Raw genomic sequence first — 19,008 nt, 5'->3', positions numbered from 1 at the left:
ACGCACTACAGTGGTGGTCGCTCATCGGACATGCTCTGATACGTCATTCGACCGCAGCTGGAATTGAGACCTAGCCATATGAAATGCTGGTCAGTATACCCACTTTATAATCTCCCGGCAATTTTCGGCAAATTACGCATCTTGGATCGTACTCTGGCTGGAGAGCTCAGGCTTGCATTCAAAGCGAGCGCCTTAACTACTGAGCTACTCAGGTGTACCAAAAATAACAGTTTACACTGTTCAGACAGTTTTGTGGACTGGGCGCTCATCCCCTCTCTTTCTCATGCATGGACACTTTCACATGTGTCCTGTCTCATTTCAGCACTCCACTGTGTTTACACTGAGTAACAATGTTCTTTGGCTGAGGAAGCAAAAGAAAGCAAAATCCAACAGCATGTGCTTTAGATCCCAAGCCATTTCTTTCCCTGTTCATCACTTATATGAAAACGGGGGGCCATTCCCAGCTCTGGCCTCTATCATGTGCTCATTCTAATTTTCACCAGTACAGCATCATCAGGTGCACATCGTTCAGCATCTTTCAGATGAGGTGAGTTTCATCATAGCCTGAAACAGTCTTATAGGATCATTGATGATTAAGTGTCACACACACCCATTCATGTTGTACCACCTACTGTATCATACTCCATTGGACACTCCTGTCCGACTACCCTCAGCAGGGCTCTACCCTCACCATTGGGTTCCACCTGAGAATGTCAGCGGTGGATGGCAGTCCTTTCAACACCACTGTCAAAGGTAACCGTGCCATGAGAAGTGATTGACAGTGTCGGTTTGATCAGAAAAGCATCCACTGAAGGTTCCAGAAGTGATGATGTCATGGGCTGGGAAAAGAGGTCAGGGTGACCTGGGAGGAGGCAGCAGATTGGTTGGCTGGGTGATGAAAAGATCAGGCCCATCTATATGTAGGAACATCTGCCATGCAGGCCTGTGTATGTGTGTGTGTGAGAGAGAGAGAGAGAGAGAGAGAGAGAGAGAGAGGGAGAGAATTTGTCTTGGTGATGATCCAGTTTTTGACATAAGCAGGATATATGAGGAGTGGTTATAAATCACAGGTAACCCCATGTCAAGGAGATCTTAAAGAGGGGGAAATCACTTGGCGAGGGTGCCGTGCTCTGTGAGTGGTGACTTCGTGGCTGAGACTTGACCCTGTGACCTGTCAGGCACACTTTGGCCATGTCATATCAGCATCTTAAAATGCCTGTCCCAGGAGCACTCTGCAGCCAGATCTGAAGTGGGCAGATTTTTTAAAATTCTGGTTAAAATATTTCACTATGACCCCTGTGAACTTTTAATATGTCGTTTTCCTCAAATTATTTCCTGGTCCTCCCCAACTTTTTCCCTCTCTTTCTTTCCTCCCACTTTCTGTCATTTTTTTCCTCTGCCACAAGAGCCATCTCCAGGGTTTTGTAATTTCCATGAATGTCATTTAGCATTCCCCATAATTCACTCCACCTTGGTCATCTGTCACAGAATTTAATCTGCACTTGACAAACTGGCCTTCCTCCTGCTGGAGCCCCTGTGTAATGGCATTGTAGCTCATTAATTTCCCGCCCAAATATGATCCTTTTGCAGGGGAGGGGGGGAGATCATATTTCATTATTATATTAATCAGTGCTGTGTGCAGACACTGTGGTAAATCAGGAGATGAGCTGGACGTGCAGTAAATTCAGTGGTCGTTTGCGACTTCCTGAAAGTGGGCTTCAGAGGCGTTATTGGAAAGCCAATTTATTTGTATTTTAAAAAATGTAATCTGACTCAACTTTGAATTAATCTAAGAATGCTGTTTTATTACAGTGATGAATAATGCATGTGCAACCACTATTGGTCTCAAAATACAGTCACCATTCATTTTCAGATCTGTCCTTATCCTTATTCAAATACACCGGCTAGTTTAATGTCTTATCCAACAGGAATGAATGTAATCCATGCTAATCTGTGATTATTCAATCACACACGGAGACCCTGCATATCCAACCATGACTTTCTAGTCTTGTCTAAGATATTTAAAGCCAGGGGTGGCACCTTTTATACTTTGCCTGAGCTTCCCTTTTTAAGAGGGTTTTCAGCTGGAATGTTAAAAACCTCCAGAGCTATAGTATTCTCAGTGTTCCATTTTCGACTTCTATCACATTCTTTTGTAGTCAGGTAATTACAAGGGAAGCCTCTCTATAATCCATGTCTTTTTCATACTGTAATTTCTTTCAGCCATATCTTCGGCTGTCCTTTTTGGCATATAAATGCTGATTTAATGTTGTAATGTAAGGTTTTTCTTCATTTCAGACGTTACCTCAGTCTAATACTTGCGCTTTATCTTTTTGGAATTTAAGTGCACAACATTTAGATTCTAACTGCGAGATAGCACCCCGCCTTCCCAGGGCTCTACTCTTTCTGAGGAATGCATCTCGCACCCAGTGTATTAATCTGTCTGTGTAGCAGAAGCTGAAATACCACTATAGAGAACAAATTTGGCAATGATGAAATCACAGTTTCAAGTATCTTGTTATATGTTGCATTCAACACAACTACCAATAAAGAACATTGAAAAAGAGACAGTGAATATTAATTATATAAACATATAAGTGTACTAAGTAGATGGTCAAACAGAGCCATGTGAATGGCTTTATAGAAAATAGTTCAGTAGCAATTGAGTAACAGAATCCTCTTCTACTTGAAAGAAAGCATTTACTGCAATTAACCAATGACATTAGCTTACTGGCTTGCCCAATTAATATTAATAAAAGCTAGCTAATGTCACAAAGGAAATATAGCTTCTTTTACAAATAATTCTATTTCTTGGCTTTCACTTAATATTGAGTTTTGTTTGCATTAGGCAGGATCTCCTTGCAATGAGACAGGGCTGGCTCAGTTTCTCTCTTCCATCCCGAACACAATAAGCACTGTTTAAGACTGTAACTGGAAGAAAGCCCCAGCATCAAAAAAATTACATTTTGTAACATTCTGAAATTTGCATATATACCTTTGAACCAGCTATTTGCGTAAAACACTGTGCATGTAGGGAATTACCAGTACTGAATGTTGCACTAAGTTGTATCTACGTCTCTCTCTCTCTCTCTCTCTCTCTCTCTCTCTCTGGGTCTGCACCAGCTGCAGCTGTCTCACATGTGTACTTGACTGATCAAAAATCATCAATGAACAAAGAATGCAATGAAAAACAAAATGCAATGGTTAAACTGGCTAGATATGATTGGTTCACTCCAAGCAAACGTGCTCGCCTTGGCACAGTTTTGCAAACAGACTGACCTGTGTCAGGCACACACAGATACTATATATACAGACATTCATTGGAATAAATGGGGAGGTTTTCACCCAGCACTGACTGGGACATTAATCATAGCCTTAGCTATCACTGAGGGAAGGGAAGTGTAAAGGGTAGGCCCTCAGATTAACTCCTGAGACTGACACCTCTTGCCTCGGCTGCCCACCTCCTGTTGCTCTTGCATGGCCTGCTCATACCTTGTCTCAAATGCTTACATAAACCCATCGTTCTCAGGATCACCATGGTGATGGCCCAGTATCTCCCCAGAGGCACCTGGTGGGCAGATGTGTATGGCTAGTATCCTGTAGAGTATCTTTGAAATTTATCATTTTCATGGTTCTTAACATTTACTTTCTTGCAGACTTCCCATGGTGACATTTTACCTTTAATCCTTTCTATTCGCTATTTATACAGAAGGATTTTTCTGGGCCAGTAATGTAAATAGCTCAACAGTACAACAGTGTTTTTCTCAAGACTCAAACCTGCAACCCACAGGTGTCCAGTGGACTTGAGACATTAAGCTCCCTGACCACCACTTCGCTTGTGCTGTATGAAAGTGATACACATTTCTAATTAATCTGAGTTGTCCCTTCACAAATGTTCTTTCTGCTAGCTCTCAGCAGCATATTATTTTGTTTTGCTCGACAGAGATCAATGCATTGGTGGTTTCCTTTTATGTGGAGCACATTTACTCACCATTGTTGGCATCCTGCAGGGCAGGTTAAACACTCGTGAATATCTTAACAAGAGCAAGTTTTGTGAGTCATATACAGGCTTTTTGTCCTGGGTTTGTACTGCCCTCTGGTGGCCATTTCTTCAACCATTTACTATTCCAATTATCTAACGCAGGCACCAGTAATCTCCTTCACCAAGGTTTAGTATAGGGTGTGCCTATCATATCTGAGAAAATGATTTTGAATTTGAATGCTCTAATATCTGATAATTCACTTGAAAAGGCTGGTTGTTTATCAGATGGATGCTTACGGGAAGCGATCGCCCAGCTCAACCCATCCCAGCCGGCCTCGGTGGGATTGCAGACTTAATTACATCTTTCAGTGAGGGGAACCCTTATTTTTAATCAGCTCATTACAAACAGATGCCCTGGAGGCCTAGTGGCACGAATCCCAGCTGTGATCATCTCTCTCTCTCTCTCTCTCTCTCTCTATTCGTTTAGTGCTCACTCTTCTTTACCGCTGTGCATTTGTTGTGTTCATTGTCTCTACCAGTTTGTCTATTTGTTAAGTACTCATTCTGCCACTCTCTTTTTGTGTTCACTGGCATGACCATACTGTTTACTCTTTCAGTATTAACCATCTCCACTGCTTTGCTCATTTATATATGCCCTACTTTCTTTCCTGCTCTGTGTTGAATTCGTGCTCACTGTCACATTTTCTCACTACTCTGTCAGACTTCCAGACCCTTTCCTTAAAGTAGTGTGTTCTATGAAGCTGATTTCTAACAGTGTTCCTCTGGCTTGCTCAGTGTTATTGGTGTAAGGACCCTCTTGCTTATCAGGACATCTCCACCCACCTTTAAGTACCTCTTGCTCTTAAGCCACAAACAGGTGAGTCTCAAAATTCCATTATTAAAATGTGTTGCAGACTCTGCTGAAAGTGTCGATTGAGTGAAAAGACTCGTTCAAGACTGAAATAAAATATAGTGAGAGAAATGTTTCTCTTAAGAGTACATTTAGTGCCCCAACATCAGGACTAAACCCTACAGTATAAACATTTCCAGCCATAGCATTTCTGGCACTGTCCTAGCTATTCTCTTGGAATAGAAGGAAAACATAAGTCACACAGAACACACAGAAGTTTTCCTCCCCTCCGTCATGAAATAGGAAAGCTCTTGGGAAATACAGCCTTTAACATTCCAGGAGGCGTGATGTAAACATGAGCTAATGGTTGAAGTGCCCGAGCACCGACAGCTGGATTAGCACAGAATCCAAATAAACATGTATCTTTAAAAACCTTACAGACACACAGCGGGGAACCGGAAATGTCTCTACCACACATGACAAAGGCCACGTTAGACACGAGGAGAGTCCCATTTTGCATCAGACCAGCAGGGAAGGGAGGTCATGACCCCTGCAAGTATATCGTATTTACGGGAACACTGCAGTTTACCTGTGCTGGCCTGAGCAACGTCACTAATAGGTGGATTCATTAAGAGGATCGAAGAATGACCTCAGCATCTAACAAATGGATAAGAAGAGGATTCTGTTTGTTCCAGAGCTGATCAACATTCAAACGGCATGGAACTCGGCCAGCATGAGAGGCTCACAGCATGAACGGAAATATCTAGTTAATGGACATCTGTGTTCGCATATTTCTGCTCCAGTCGGGAGCAGCAATGTTAAGGGAAAGGGTTTGTTTACAAGAGAAAAATTCTTATCTGGCCAGTGTCATTTTTCTGCTTATCTCTCAGCTGTTACACAATCGTTTCAGGCTTATAAACGTTTTGGAAAGTCCGCAGTCGGCACAGTTTTAGGATTGTTAGCCCGCTGGCACTGCAAACCATGAGCTGGTTCGTGTACGCGACCGTAACCCTTCTGTCCCTGGTCCAGGGGAACCCGACAGTGAAGAGCAGCCAGCAGCAGGCTCCTCCAACCGCAGAGCAGAGCGTCGGCTATGTCCAGCAGCAACAAAGCACCCTTGAATACAACAACATGGAGCCCAAGCCCGCGCTGACGGTGAGTTCAGCCAATACATCAGGCCCGTATGCCTGTGGCATCTTTCCCAGAAAAGTGATTGAGGAGTGTTGGTAAAATGTACAAATATGTGGCTGTGAGCAGGCGTTGATTGTGTGTTGGTGGACGTTAATTTCATGTCTTTTCTTTACATTTACATTCAACTGTGAAACCTTGTAACACAGCAAACCTGTTGAAAAATGGTTATACATGATAATCTTTCATTTTTTATTCTTATTTTTTGTTAGATTTTTATTCTAAAATAAACATCGTATGCTGTACATAGTACACAAACCAACAGCTGTACAACCCCAAAATCAGGAGGGTGTCCAATCCTTACTGAGACTGCATGTCTGGAACAAAATTAATCCAGAGGACTGGAACTCAATTTCACATTCCAGGGGGCAGGGGGAATAAATATGATCATGTCAAAGTTTAAATAAAAATCTGTATAAATGAATGTTCTGCTGCTTGGGGAAAGAGACAATATGTCATAAATGGTAACAGTTTTCATTTGAGTGTAGCTCTGCATATCTTCATTGTGTTTCAAAGCATGTCAAACACGTCCCTTCTGGAAGTTCCATGTTCAAAAAAAGGGAGGAAACTGAAGATAGCATGCTGCCGCCTGTGGCGTTTCGGCTTTTATGCGTGTGCACACGAAATTATGCGTGTGCGTGTCTGTGGGTGAGGGAGGTTCTTAGTTCTTGGCCTTGCCCTTCTTTGGTAGCTGGCCAGTGGATTCCAGGTACTTGTTGATAAGGTCCTCCTGAGTGCTGGGCAGACAGGGCTGGTATCTACTGTATTCCATCGTGTACTCTCCTTTTCCCTGGAGAGACACACACACACAGACACACACAAGCAGCATGTCACTCCTCTGATGCTACTGCAACCTGCACACACCATGTATTATTGTAGACACAGCACACATTTTCTACCTGGAGTTAACTGTAAACTCTGGTGTAAGAATATATCCTTGTCATCTTTTACAGAAAAAATGCACATTTTCATGATGTCTACTGATGTGTTACATGAGAGAGTGACTTACCTCTGTGCAGGACCTTAGTTCTGTGGCATACCCAAACATATCATTCAGAGGAATCTGGGTAAAGAGTAGAACGTTAAGATCGAATAGCACCACACTGTGTCTGAACGGAGGCACTGCTAAACCTGTATTTCGCTGTGCTCCAGGGGGTCAAAGGTGACATGGAATGGTGTGAAATAGAAATAAGCAGGAGGCCATATATACTTGTTGTTCTTTAACCCACTCCATCCTTGCAATACTGAGTGCTTAGCTTCTTCAGACTTGATTTGGCAGCAAACCCATAATAAGTGCTTGACATGGATATGCATTTAGCTCAGCTGAGCTCTGAGGCACCCTGGTATACTCACATCTGCATACAGAGTGAAGTAGCCGTCAGAGCCATCCTGGCCGGTGATGACGCCGTGGCGCCGGTTGATCCCGGCAATAACAGGCCCCTGGAACTCGTTGGGCGCCACGATCTCCACTGCCATGACCGGCTCCAGTATGGTTACGTTAGCATTCTCCATGGCTACAGGGAGAGAGGAAGAGACAGACACCTCTTACCCACATACTGATATTACACAACACAGCTTTGTAGAAGGCCAAGTACAGCTCCAGGTCTGGGCATAGGGCTTCAGCAATGGACAGAGCAGCCCATCCATCCCACTATAACCAAATGATTAAACATGTTATTAAGGAATGGATGTTCCAATGATTTCATGTATGACTATCCATTTTACTCATTCATACATTCTAAGTAGACACCTTCATCAAGAGTAACATTGTGATAACTTTTTCTAATAAAAGAACTGAAATAAAAACAACAGAAGAACAAGTTGTTGGAATGCCTAAAAAACTATGGAAATTGTCATTATATAAGGATGAGAATCATTTATGAAAAGACTTAAAGGCCATCAACAGATGAGACAACATTCAAGTACTGAAGTACTGAAAGAGAGGCAAACACTCACCCTGCTTCAGAGCACCCTCTCCGGCTCTGATGAAGGAGATCTCATTAGAATCCACCATGTGATGGGCACCATCCTCTAGTACGAAGCGCACCCCCGAGATCTTATGACCTGACAGAGGTCCTTTCTCGCAGGCCTCCCGAAAGCCCTGCAAGGTGGGGGAGAGAGCTGTTCATATGCGCTTCCTGCTGAGAATCAAAAAGCAGACCACGTCTCTAACACCAGGGCCCGAGCCACAATTATGACTCCACTCTAGTGATCTCAAAGACAGCCTATTGCACTATTGTCACGTTTATGGTTTTTCTTCTTCTATGACCTGGAATGTATACATCCAAGCCTCCTACATGGCAAAGCTTTTGCTGTTAACATCATGTCTAGTTCAATTTATTCTAATCCTAAACTTGCTATTCAACATCTGCCCTTTTCTCATCAGTGACACCTGGGTAGGTGAGGCAGGTGTAAATTTTGAGAGTACTTCATGCTTAAATATAAGTCCTACCTTTTCAACGGCTGGCACAAACTGCTTGGGGATGTTGGTGCCGATGGTCTGATCCACAAATTCAATCTTGGTGTTTTCCTCTGGGTCTAATGGCTCCAGGACCCCTACTACTTTCCCATACTGGCCAGCTCCCCCTGACTGCTTCTTATGGGTGAAGTCAAACCTGGAGAGAACAGGCAGCACACATGGGTTAGATGTGTGCCTTGTTTCAGCATTGTAAAAAAGAAAAAAATCATCAGAAATTATAGATATGTGCATCACAAAAGAAGATGCATAAAATATAATATATATATCAAATAATAATATTGACATTTATGTGAATACATGGATGCATTTTCCTGTGTTTCTGTGTGAGGAAAGAGGACAAAAAAGGAGAATGGTGCACAGAATGAACTTCATCTGCAGTGCCCTTGATGTCCCATATTGGAGGGAAAAAAAGAGAGTCTGTCCCTTTAAAAGTGGGCTGTCCATTTTGTTGAACTCAGACTGTGTTATCGGAGAGAAGCAGGAAGTTCCCTCACTCTCTGCCACAGGCTTCGTCTGTCTGCCTGCCTCCCTCCAGCTGTGACCTCAGCAAACTGATACTGCCATTCACGTCCCTCTCCTAACCTTTTTCCGGACCTGAGGGGCAGAGAAGGGTACAAAGTCCCCTGAGAGAGGGTGGCTGCACCTCGTCTGGGGTTGCTCACTTCCTGCTCTTCCGTCCCCTGTCATCCAGCCAGCGGAGGCCATGCCTGTGGAGGAGCTCAACCCCTCACACTACCCTGCCCGCCGGGCGGCTCACGTCGCCCAGCACTACCTCAACACCCAACACGGGTCGCCCTTCAAGTTGCTGGGGGTGGATCGGGTCGTGAGTGCCACCTCAGAGGTAAGTGTATGGAAGTACCACACCTCGTGTAGCCTTCAGAATACCACAGCACCCAAAGGTTTCACTCAAGGGAAAACCCGAACAAATACTAGACTTTGTTTACGTATTACATATTAGCGAGTACATTTAAACCATGTCAGCCTCTGTAAGGTCACTGACGTATTTGTCAGGCTGACAAGGGTCTGTTGTGCCATCTTGTCTTGTTAAAAGGCACCACTGCTAAGTGTTCGGTCATGTATTTCTTTTCCTCTGACAGGAAATTGCTGGAGTAGGAATGAAGTATGTTGTGGTGTTTGCACTGAAGGAGATGATCACAAATGTAAGTTCAGGCTTAACACAAAACTGTTGGAAACAATAAAAACTACACTGGTACTGAATAGATATATCCCTAATTCTCTGATTCACTGAAGTGCAAGTGGAACTTTACACAAGAAAGCCTGGAACTCCCGCAAGCACAAATGGGGAATCTAGCCATATCAATATTCTCTCGTATGGTAATGATTAAACAGAAGCGTGTCAGAACACTATCTATATTGCTGGTCACAATGACAAGAGAAATTCAGCAGCAAATTTCTACACTGCAGGTTGGCAGCTAGTCATTCAGGGTCTGTGATTTCAAGCTTTCAGATAAAGTGTATTTTGAAATTTAAGTAAACTTAATGAATGAAGTAACCTTAATGAATGAGGCCAACATTACCTATAACCAGCATCTGTCATACTGTTTAAGTGACTCATAGCTGGGATAATCAGTATGTGTTTGCTCTTGGCTGTAAAAAGGTGGCACTGACCCACAGCCTGGTTGCTGCAGTGATAATCTGGTTTGGTGGTAAATGTGTGTGTGCGGTCTCGCTCCGCCCCCTTGCAGGAGCCAATGGGACAGTGCTCCGCTGAGGTGCTATACCCTATCGGAGAGGAGCAGGCCCCGCCCCAGGTGCAGTGCTCCTGCGAGGGCCTGCTCCATATCGACACCAAGGCGCAAGAGGAGGCCCTCTACCAGCAGCTGAAGGCCAGTGACAGCCTGGTGTCGGGGCACAACATACCAGGTACACCAGCCACACCTGTGTGTAGCAGGCAATGCAGGTAAACACACAACACCTGGCCATACCTGTGCAGCCAGTGCGTTTGGCATCAGGACACATGGGACAGGTTTACAACAAAGACCAGCTGTATAAACCAGCTGACTCACTGTTTAGACTTAAGCACACACGCGTGAGCTTTTTAACAAACCACGGCTGTCCACACACCCACAGTGCTGAGAATGCACCACTCCCAGGAGGCTGCTTCATCACAGCATAGGTTTCCACACAATGCATTGAGAGACACGTGTTTGATGACAAGGCATACTGCAATGGGTATGCACAGGTCTTTGTCGAAGCCGTTTCTGTGACAAAACTGGACGGCTCCTGTGAGTGACAATGCTTTTCAAACACAGACTCTCCTGTTTAACAGTGATTATGGTTGTGACTTGAACTGTGTGTCGACAGACAGCTACGGGTTCATCGCTCCGGAGATGAAACCCTTCTGGCACCTGGGGGGCGTGGCCTCCAGCTTTGTGATGCTGAAAGAGTCCAATGAGAGCACCCTGTACAACATGGCCCAGGTGGTCAATGTCACACAGCAGGTGAGCAAACACTCAACCAGGTTCTATATGATACAGCAAGCAAGATCTCTGTAGGATATGACACCATAAATGAACTTTCTGTCAAACTGGTGCAAGAAATGGTTACATGTCACACAGCCAAGGAATGCTGACAGGATTTTCATTACAGTTATAAGTAACAATAATTAGATATTGATGTTAACGGTAAATTGAGTAGATTCAAACACAGCGTTTTAAGCCATCGTCTTTTCAGGCGCTGACCTCCTTCAGTCTTCCAACCCCTGTGAATGTCGACTGAAGCTCATTTAAGTTCTTTGTGATCTCCTTCTCTGTCACAGGAGAGTCAGAACAAGGAGTTGACATTCCAATACCATGTGCTGCTTCATGAAATGGTGTCCCAGGTAAACCCATGTGACACTTAACACTACTAACGCTTTCACATTAGTGTTGTCCAGATATACTTACTGTTTAAAGGCATCTTTACTATATCACCACTGACAGGTAAAATTTACATTCACTTGAGCACTGCCAGTGTAATATACACCACTGAGTGTTCAAAGCTTAAAATATATACAAAATGCCTATTTCTATGGTTTTTTCATTGATTTGGATAGATTTTCCCATGTTTTTAGTACAACACAAGGATATTAACCTTTTTCCTAATTAATTATCTGTAATTAATACATCAATGAATGTTCTTGACAATATGACAGCAAGTGAAAAAACGCCCTGCTTTGTGTATGTGTGTTTATTACAGGAGATAATACACTGGAAGCTTCTTGTCGCCTGGTGTCCAGCAGAGGGGGTGAGAGTGCTCCAGACTGAGTGGCAGCCCAAATGCCACCACTGTGTTGCACCTCCCTCAAATACCACCCTCACACTATACTCTACCAGCTGAGCTCCTCTCTCAGACCACTTTCCCGCTCCCTGACACACACATTCACACATGCACCTACATGTACGCACACACATACACACATACGCACACACACACACACACACACAGCCACACACACAAACACAGCTCACACGCAGCCCTCAGACCGAATCATCCATAACCATCCTCGTTACTGAGAGTTAAGTCAGAGGGCAATGCCACTGACTGGCACAGACAGCGGTTTCTACTGTCTAAGATGAACACGCTGCGATTATCATTTAACCTCCCGGTCGTTGCTGGTCACTGAGCATCTCCACGTCTGCGGAGCCAAGCTGGCTGGTAATTACTGTGATAATCAGGCATAGCCAGAACACTGTTGCTACAGCTTTGCATCAGTTGTGAGGTGAAGGAAGGGCAGGGTGGAGTGGCATAACTGAACCACTGCAAACGTACCGCTTTATCTTTCAGATCACACTTAACAGTATTTCTTGATTTTTTATATATCATTTTATATATATATATATATATGCTCCCTCTTTAGTATATGAAAAAAAAATGAGTAAATACACCATTTATAAACACTACTCTGAAGAAATACCAATTCCATGCAATAAACTTTTGTGTATAAAAATCGGTGTGTGGTGGAATTCAGTCCCTCAGATTCTAGCATCATTATTTAAGTGCACAGTTGCATCACTTCTTCACAGAGGGCACAACTTTCCAAACATGAATTTAGCCTGCTAGTGTTAACTGTTGTCATATATAACCGAATATTTTGTTGACATACTCATTTCAGCTTTCAGATTTAGAGTTCAGTTTCGGTCCTCACCCATGATCAACTCCCCTTTGTCTGTTGCACAATGAAATCTGTCTCTGTGTAAATCACTCCTTATTAAGGCGCCAAACAAAACGATAGACATGGAGCTATAAACTAGGCAGTTTTGTACATACGCTTGTGTGTATGAAAGAGCAACACTCACGGTGCGGAGTTGGTCACGGTCTCACGGAAGGCCACCTTGGGCTTCCCCATCACGCAGGGACAGTTGTATTCTCTCTCTAGTCTCTACAGGAAGCAGGGAGACAGCAATGAGCAAAACGTGAGCCATTTCAGTGTCCCACAAAGACCAGCTTCCCTGGGTACCACCGCCAGGCAGCATTCCCTGATATTCACAAATAATTTTACTTTCTGATGAAAAATTGACTGTTAATTTTTTTAATTGACTATACAAAGGTCCAATCTTCTTTTGGAAAGACTTTTCTGGATTTCTGTTAAAGGTTTCACTCTACACACCCTAAATAACTTCTCATTAATCTAGCCTAGCAGTCTTCCCACACCAAAATAGTAAATAGAGGAGACTGTCAGACACTTCCTGCAAAGGTACCTGTGAGTAGATCTCCAGGTGCAGCTCTCCCATCCCTGAGATGATGGTTTCTTTACTTTCTGTGTCAAAGATGACCCTGAAGGTGGGGTCTTCCCTGGTGAAGCGGTTGATTCCTTTGGAGAATTTCTCCAGGTCGTTCTACGGGGACAGAGAGGGCAGAGGTCAAGTGAAACAGTAGGAAAGAAGACATCAGGCTCTCTGTGGCTCAGTGTCACATAAGGAATCAAAGTGTGTCACAGAAGGGAACATTAATATGAACCGCAGGGCGTCAGGATAAGAAGGAGGTCCCACCTTGTTTGAGGGTCTCATAGACATGGAGATAACAGGGTCTGGCACATGGATAGACTCCTACAACACAAACACATAATTAATAAATCTATTTTCATGCATAAAATGCTTTTTATACAATAACAACACAAACAAAACTGAAAGATGTCTGAAGCCATGTCTAGTGTCCAAACTTCATGGAAGGTCTATAAACTGCTCATGTCAGGGTTGCAGACCCTGATGGATTTTTCTTCTGACTCATCAGTTGTTTAATTGTCATGATTTGGTCAGAGTGTTACCTCACAGGGGACTTCAAATCTAAATCAGTTGCTTATCTAAACATATCTCTACATAGCAACTACATGTGGAAAGCCTAAGATGCCATAATGTTGGCACAGGAGTAACACATGACAAGATGAGAACAATCTTTACCTTCCAAATGTGAAGACGACTGTTGGTCAAAATGTGCTTCTAACTCTAAGTCCAGGAGACGTCATTTTGTGTATATATTCTGCTGTAGGCGCTACATGTGTGATTTATAACTTTGTACAACAAAACACTGGTGAGGATTTTAACTTAATCCCCTTCAGTCTAAGCCCTTCGAGACTGGAACTGGCAATCCCTGTTTGTGACTGCTTTAGTAGATGCAATAAAGTCGGGCCAGGTGCTTGAGAAGGAGGCTGTGGGGCGTTACCATGGAGAGGTTGGCGCTGGTGCGGGCGGTGAAGGTGTCTCCGCTGGCACAGTCGATGCCAAACAAGGCGCAGATGTCACCCGCATACACCACTTCCACATCCTGGAGAACAACAGGAGGAGGACAAGGCAGTTTTACCGAACAATTCCCCCACTGATACACAATCGCCACAGTTACAGTCTAAATATATGGCATAATGCAATGTAACTCTTCCGCAGCAATTGCTGTTTAAATTTAGCCTTACTAATAACAAACCACCACATGCAATGAACACATATTATCTGCATACTTTAGATGAAGACAGAATTCCAACGCTGCATAACAACAATGGTTGTTTGCTACCTCTTTCGCTCCCTCTGCTCCGACTGTACTTGCATAAACGCACTCTCTCTCGTTCTCTCTCGCCTGCTCACCTCCATCTGGTCAGAGTGGAGTCGCACCAGCCGTTGAACTCGAACCTTCTTCCCTGTGCGGGTGTTGTATATGTACTCGCTCTTCTTTAAACAGCCCTGGTATACACGTATGTATGTCAGCTGACCAAACCGCCCCGCCTGGAGGAGGGGAAGACAAAGGGGACAGAATGGGGGGGGGCGTGGGTCAGAAATTGTTATTTGAAATGACAAGACACTCCTTGTTTCTCTGAGGTTAAAGTTCTGAAGGTGTTGAGCTCACCTCCAGCTTGAAGGCCAGGCCCACAAAGGGATGGGAGTCATCGCGTGTTGGGTCCATCAGGATCTTACTGGTTTCACTGGAGTCCCTGACAAAAGAAAAGACATACCACTCAGAACAAACAGACTTGTCCTTACTCAGTGTGATTATAAACTAGCTCTCCTGGTGCTAGTTCCAAGTTTTCAAGATTTCATCAGACATGATTTGATGCACCATTTATGCACACATAATTGTTCGGGCCCTCACTCATTTCTTTAGGCCCAGATGTGATAATGAGTGGAAGCCATTTTATTCCAGGTCTAAACCAGGCCATGTGCAGTCATTACATCACCAGCAGGGCGATGAAGTGAGTCCAGTGACCAAATGCACCCCCCTCACCCCCCCAAACACACACACGTGCTGTAGGGGCACTGGGAGGGTACTTAGTCATTACATTACACTGTTGTCATTTAGCATAGCTCTTATCCAGAGTGACTTACATAGGTTACAATTATAACATGTTACCCATTTATACAGCTGGATATTTACTGAGGCAATTCTGGGTTAAGTACCTTGTCCAAAGGTATGACAGCAATGCCCCACCAAGGCATCAAACCAGCTAACGTTTTGGTTATGAGCTCTGCTCTTTACCACTACACCATGCTGCTGCCCATACACCATACTGCTGCCCAAGGTTGACAGCAATAAACAGCACTGAATCCTGGTTGCGAAAGTGGTAACAGTACTCACTCCTCGTTGAGGATGGCGTAGTTTTTGACTTCAGTAGGGTTAGGCAGGTACTCCAGCACACCATCCAGCAAGGGCTGAACACCCTTGTTCTTCAGGGCACTGCCCACCATCACCGGGGTGAAGGAGCGCTGGAGTGTAGCCCTCCGAACAGCCGCCTGGGGGAGGGAAAACGAAGTCCAAGAAGTCAGGGGTCAGGGGTCAGTCAGAGTGGTCTGACACAGTGCTTATTGTGAATACGTAGCAATACAACACTCAGCCAACACTGAGAGAGAGATCAGCACGTGACTATGACTGACATGCATTACTTTACATTACATTGCATTCATTTAGCAGATTCTCTTATCCAGAGCAACTTGAAGTCGCTTGACTACATGCAGACAGACTGACCTTCAGGTCGTCCACAGTGGGGACTCTCTCTTCCAGGAACATCTCCCCCAGCACCTCGTCAGCGTTGGCCACACACTCCACCAGCTCCTGCCTCCGGTCTGACGCCTCTGCCCGCATCTCCGCCGGGATCTCATCATACCGGATGCATTGTCTGCAGAGGGGAAGGTTGGAAGTGCCCGTGTGTGAAATCCACACAATTTCATTTATATGGAGCTGAGTGTCCTCTATACTGCACAGCTGTGATTTCTTTGAAATAATCCCTCCAATACATTCATTTGACAAACGCTGTGTCTGTGTTAAAATTTAAAATCCATATTAAAAAATAGCTTAGTTTGCCTAATGAGGCCATCTGGGACTGGTATTCCAAGCATGACATAGCAGTCCCATGGAGCATACTGTACATGTGTGCACCTGTTAGTCTAAACCTTACCCATAAGGCCCCTCAAAGTACATGCTCCGTTCTTCAATGAGGTCTATAATGCCCCGCAGGTTCCCTTCCAGGCCAATGGGGATCTGTACAAAGGCTGCATTGTGGTTCAGCTTGGTTCTGGAGAACAGGAGATACGCAAATATGAAGATGAGACTTACAAGTAAAAGCTGCTCCCTACTTGGGGCAGAGAAAAACACAATTATATAGTTCTTCAGCAATTTATAAATATTCTAGAATAGGCAGCAGTAGACTGAGGAGGAAAAACAAAGAGTGAAATGACCTGAAGTCTTTGTTCTCTACTTTGTTCCAACAGGTTCAAAGACAATCCTCAATTGACTCAATTAAGTCAAATGGTTACATATATCCTTGACTGAATGATTGCCTGCCTATTACTACACATGTCTGAATGGGTAATGTCAACTATGAAGCGTACTGTTCAATTAATCATTACCATCAGCATCATCAAAACACATTAATGAAACTCATGGCTCATGTTATCACCACCTGTGAATTAAACACCCTACAGCCCGATCAGTAATGAACCATCTCACCCGTGCGCCGAGTTTACCTCATCTGCTGCAGGGCGCGGTTGGGGTTGGCGCCGAGGCGGTCCAGCTTGTTGATGAAGGTGAGGAAGGGCACGCTGTAGCGCTTCATTTGTCTGTTCACGGTCATGGTCTGACACTGGACCCCACCCACGGCACAGAGCACCAGCACCGCCCCGTCCAGGACCCGCAGGGACCGCTCCACCTCGATGGTGAAGTCCACATGGCCTGGGGAAGGTCAGAGGGCAGGGTTATGTTTGGGCAACAAAACAATCAGTGTGGAACAACAGCAAGAGACAGATAAGGACAGCAGATCACAATATGGAATTTAATTACCAAACTGAGCTAGAGGACACATTGGTTCCAGTCCATAGACCATAAACCATTTATGCACTTCTGAAGTTTTGCTGGAGTAGCCTTATGATAGGGTTCCTTTAGGTTTCCTTTATTGTCTGCTTTCCATATGCAAAGAATTGCTGTTTTGCACATGGGTTTAACCTAAGGACTGTGGGCTTAAATACCATGGTATTGCTGGTGTAAAAAGGGCGGGCCATTGTTGTTGCTCCAAGGCCCTTCAATACCTGGTGTGTCAATGATGTTGATGTTGTGCTGTTTCCACATGGTGTAGGTGGCAGCCGACTGGATGGTGATGCCCCTCTGTCTCTCAAGCTCCATGGAGTCCATGACGGCGCCAACCCCATCCTTCCCTTTCACCTAAGACAGAGAACAAAACACATCAATCTATCACACAGGCAACTGAAAGAATATACCGTCGTCACTCCAACGGATCTTAGGTCTTTCCTATGGTGACAGTGGAGAGTGTTACAAAGCTGTTACCTCGTGCATTTCGGCTATCCTGCCTGTGTAGTAAAGGATGCGCTCCGTTAGCGTGGTCTTTCCTGAGTCAATGTGCGCCGAGATTCCGATGTTTCGGATACTCTCGTTGGGGATGATGCCAGTGGAACATGTCCGACAGCTGTTCACAAGCACCTGGCCACAAAAACACAGCAACAATCATGACAGGATTGCCGTGGACACCCTACAAAATAGTATTGGCCAGAGAAACATAAAATGATTTTAATCAACTGAAACAGCTTTTTTCCATTTTGTCCCTCAATTTACAAACAAAACGGAACTTCGTTCCGCTAAGAACATTTCTCTTGTACTAATGACTATTAAAAGTGTCTCCATCATCATGACATTTCTTTGTTGTCTGTGATAGCAAAAAGTTGTCGGTCTTAGATCTGGACCCCGATCTCTGTCTCGTTTTGCCCTGGCGGTCTGTGTTTAGGTTACAGGACCCTAGGTCATGGTCTGGATCTTGGGAGCAAAGTAGATGTATGCAACCAGCTTCATGTTCATACTGAAAAGGACAGATGTAGCTATCTAGTCATGCCTGGTACGTAGTTACCTCGTTAGCAAGCTGCCAATAATATGACGGGTTTATTATAGTTCTTCTAACCACAAAAAACACGAGCCACGACGTTACGCTAACTTATGGGCACCGGCTGTGAATAACAATATCAGAATCGATCAAGCAAAATGCAGCTATGTAGAACAACCGCTAGCTTAATAGCTACCAACAACCAAGAAAGAAACGTAAACCAGTTAACCCGCATTTCATCTTACCTGTTTTAAAGTTATTGTTCCTGGATTCCTTAAATGTCTTTGACTCAAAATCAGTCCTGCTTTGAAAAAATGCATTTTGATGGTATGAACTAAAAAAATTGTGCCCCGTTTACACAACTCCCCTGCAGCTAGATGTCAGGCTGTGAAAGTCACGCCGGCTCGTTGTGAAACAGCTTCCGCGACTACGGGAACACAGAAGTGCCAATTTCAATCCAGAAAGTGCTACACTTATTCACCAGAGACCCCTTGTGGCTGGGCGGACATATTCCGTGAGCCGGGCAACGTATTACTGTTACATACACGAATGGGCCGTTATTTGTCTTGTCCACGGAAGTCTGCAGACCAGCAATAGCTAGCTGGCCACGTAGCATATGAAAACAAAATGATGTTAAGAGTCATGGCTACGGAGTAAAGGTATCCCCCCAAAAGACAAGCAGTGTAGGCCTACATAGGATTGAA

At 44.3% G+C, this 19,008-nt stretch overlaps 2 protein-coding genes across 2 annotated transcripts; one reads left to right on the top strand and one right to left on the bottom strand.

The window, feature by feature from the left end:
• Nucleotides 1–5,676: 5,676 nt before the first annotated feature.
• On the top strand, nt 5,677–12,418 carry lxn (latexin). Its single transcript, XM_036536875.1, has 7 exons — nt 5,677–5,987; nt 9,191–9,340; nt 9,597–9,659; nt 10,206–10,383; nt 10,825–10,961; nt 11,279–11,341; nt 11,698–12,418. Exons 1-7 carry the CDS (start codon nt 5,814–5,816, stop codon nt 11,836–11,838), a joined length of 906 nt encoding a protein of 301 aa, XP_036392768.1. The 5' UTR covers nt 5,677–5,813; the 3' UTR covers nt 11,839–12,418.
• On the bottom strand, nt 6,276–18,712 carry gfm1 (G elongation factor, mitochondrial 1). Its single transcript, XM_036536874.1, has 18 exons — nt 18,550–18,712; nt 17,758–17,910; nt 17,502–17,634; nt 16,944–17,148; nt 16,376–16,492; nt 15,946–16,096; nt 15,559–15,713; nt 14,833–14,917; nt 14,574–14,711; nt 14,161–14,262; nt 13,491–13,547; nt 13,200–13,337; nt 12,798–12,880; nt 8,473–8,635; nt 7,977–8,121; nt 7,374–7,534; nt 7,030–7,083; nt 6,276–6,810 (listed from the first exon to the last, which is right to left on the bottom strand). The coding sequence occupies exons 1-18, from the start codon at nt 18,622–18,624 to the stop codon at nt 6,682–6,684; spliced, it is 2,244 nt and encodes a 747-aa protein (XP_036392767.1). The 5' UTR covers nt 18,625–18,712; the 3' UTR covers nt 6,276–6,681.
• Between the last annotated feature and the right edge of the window lie 296 nt (nt 18,713–19,008).

This window comes from Megalops cyprinoides, chromosome 9 (assembly GCF_013368585.1).
Source record: "Megalops cyprinoides isolate fMegCyp1 chromosome 9, fMegCyp1.pri, whole genome shotgun sequence".
Classification (NCBI taxonomy): domain Eukaryota; kingdom Metazoa; phylum Chordata; class Actinopteri; order Elopiformes; family Megalopidae; genus Megalops; species Megalops cyprinoides.
The sequence above is the reverse complement of the archived record's forward strand: the minus strand, read 5'-3'. Positions and strand labels throughout refer to the sequence as shown.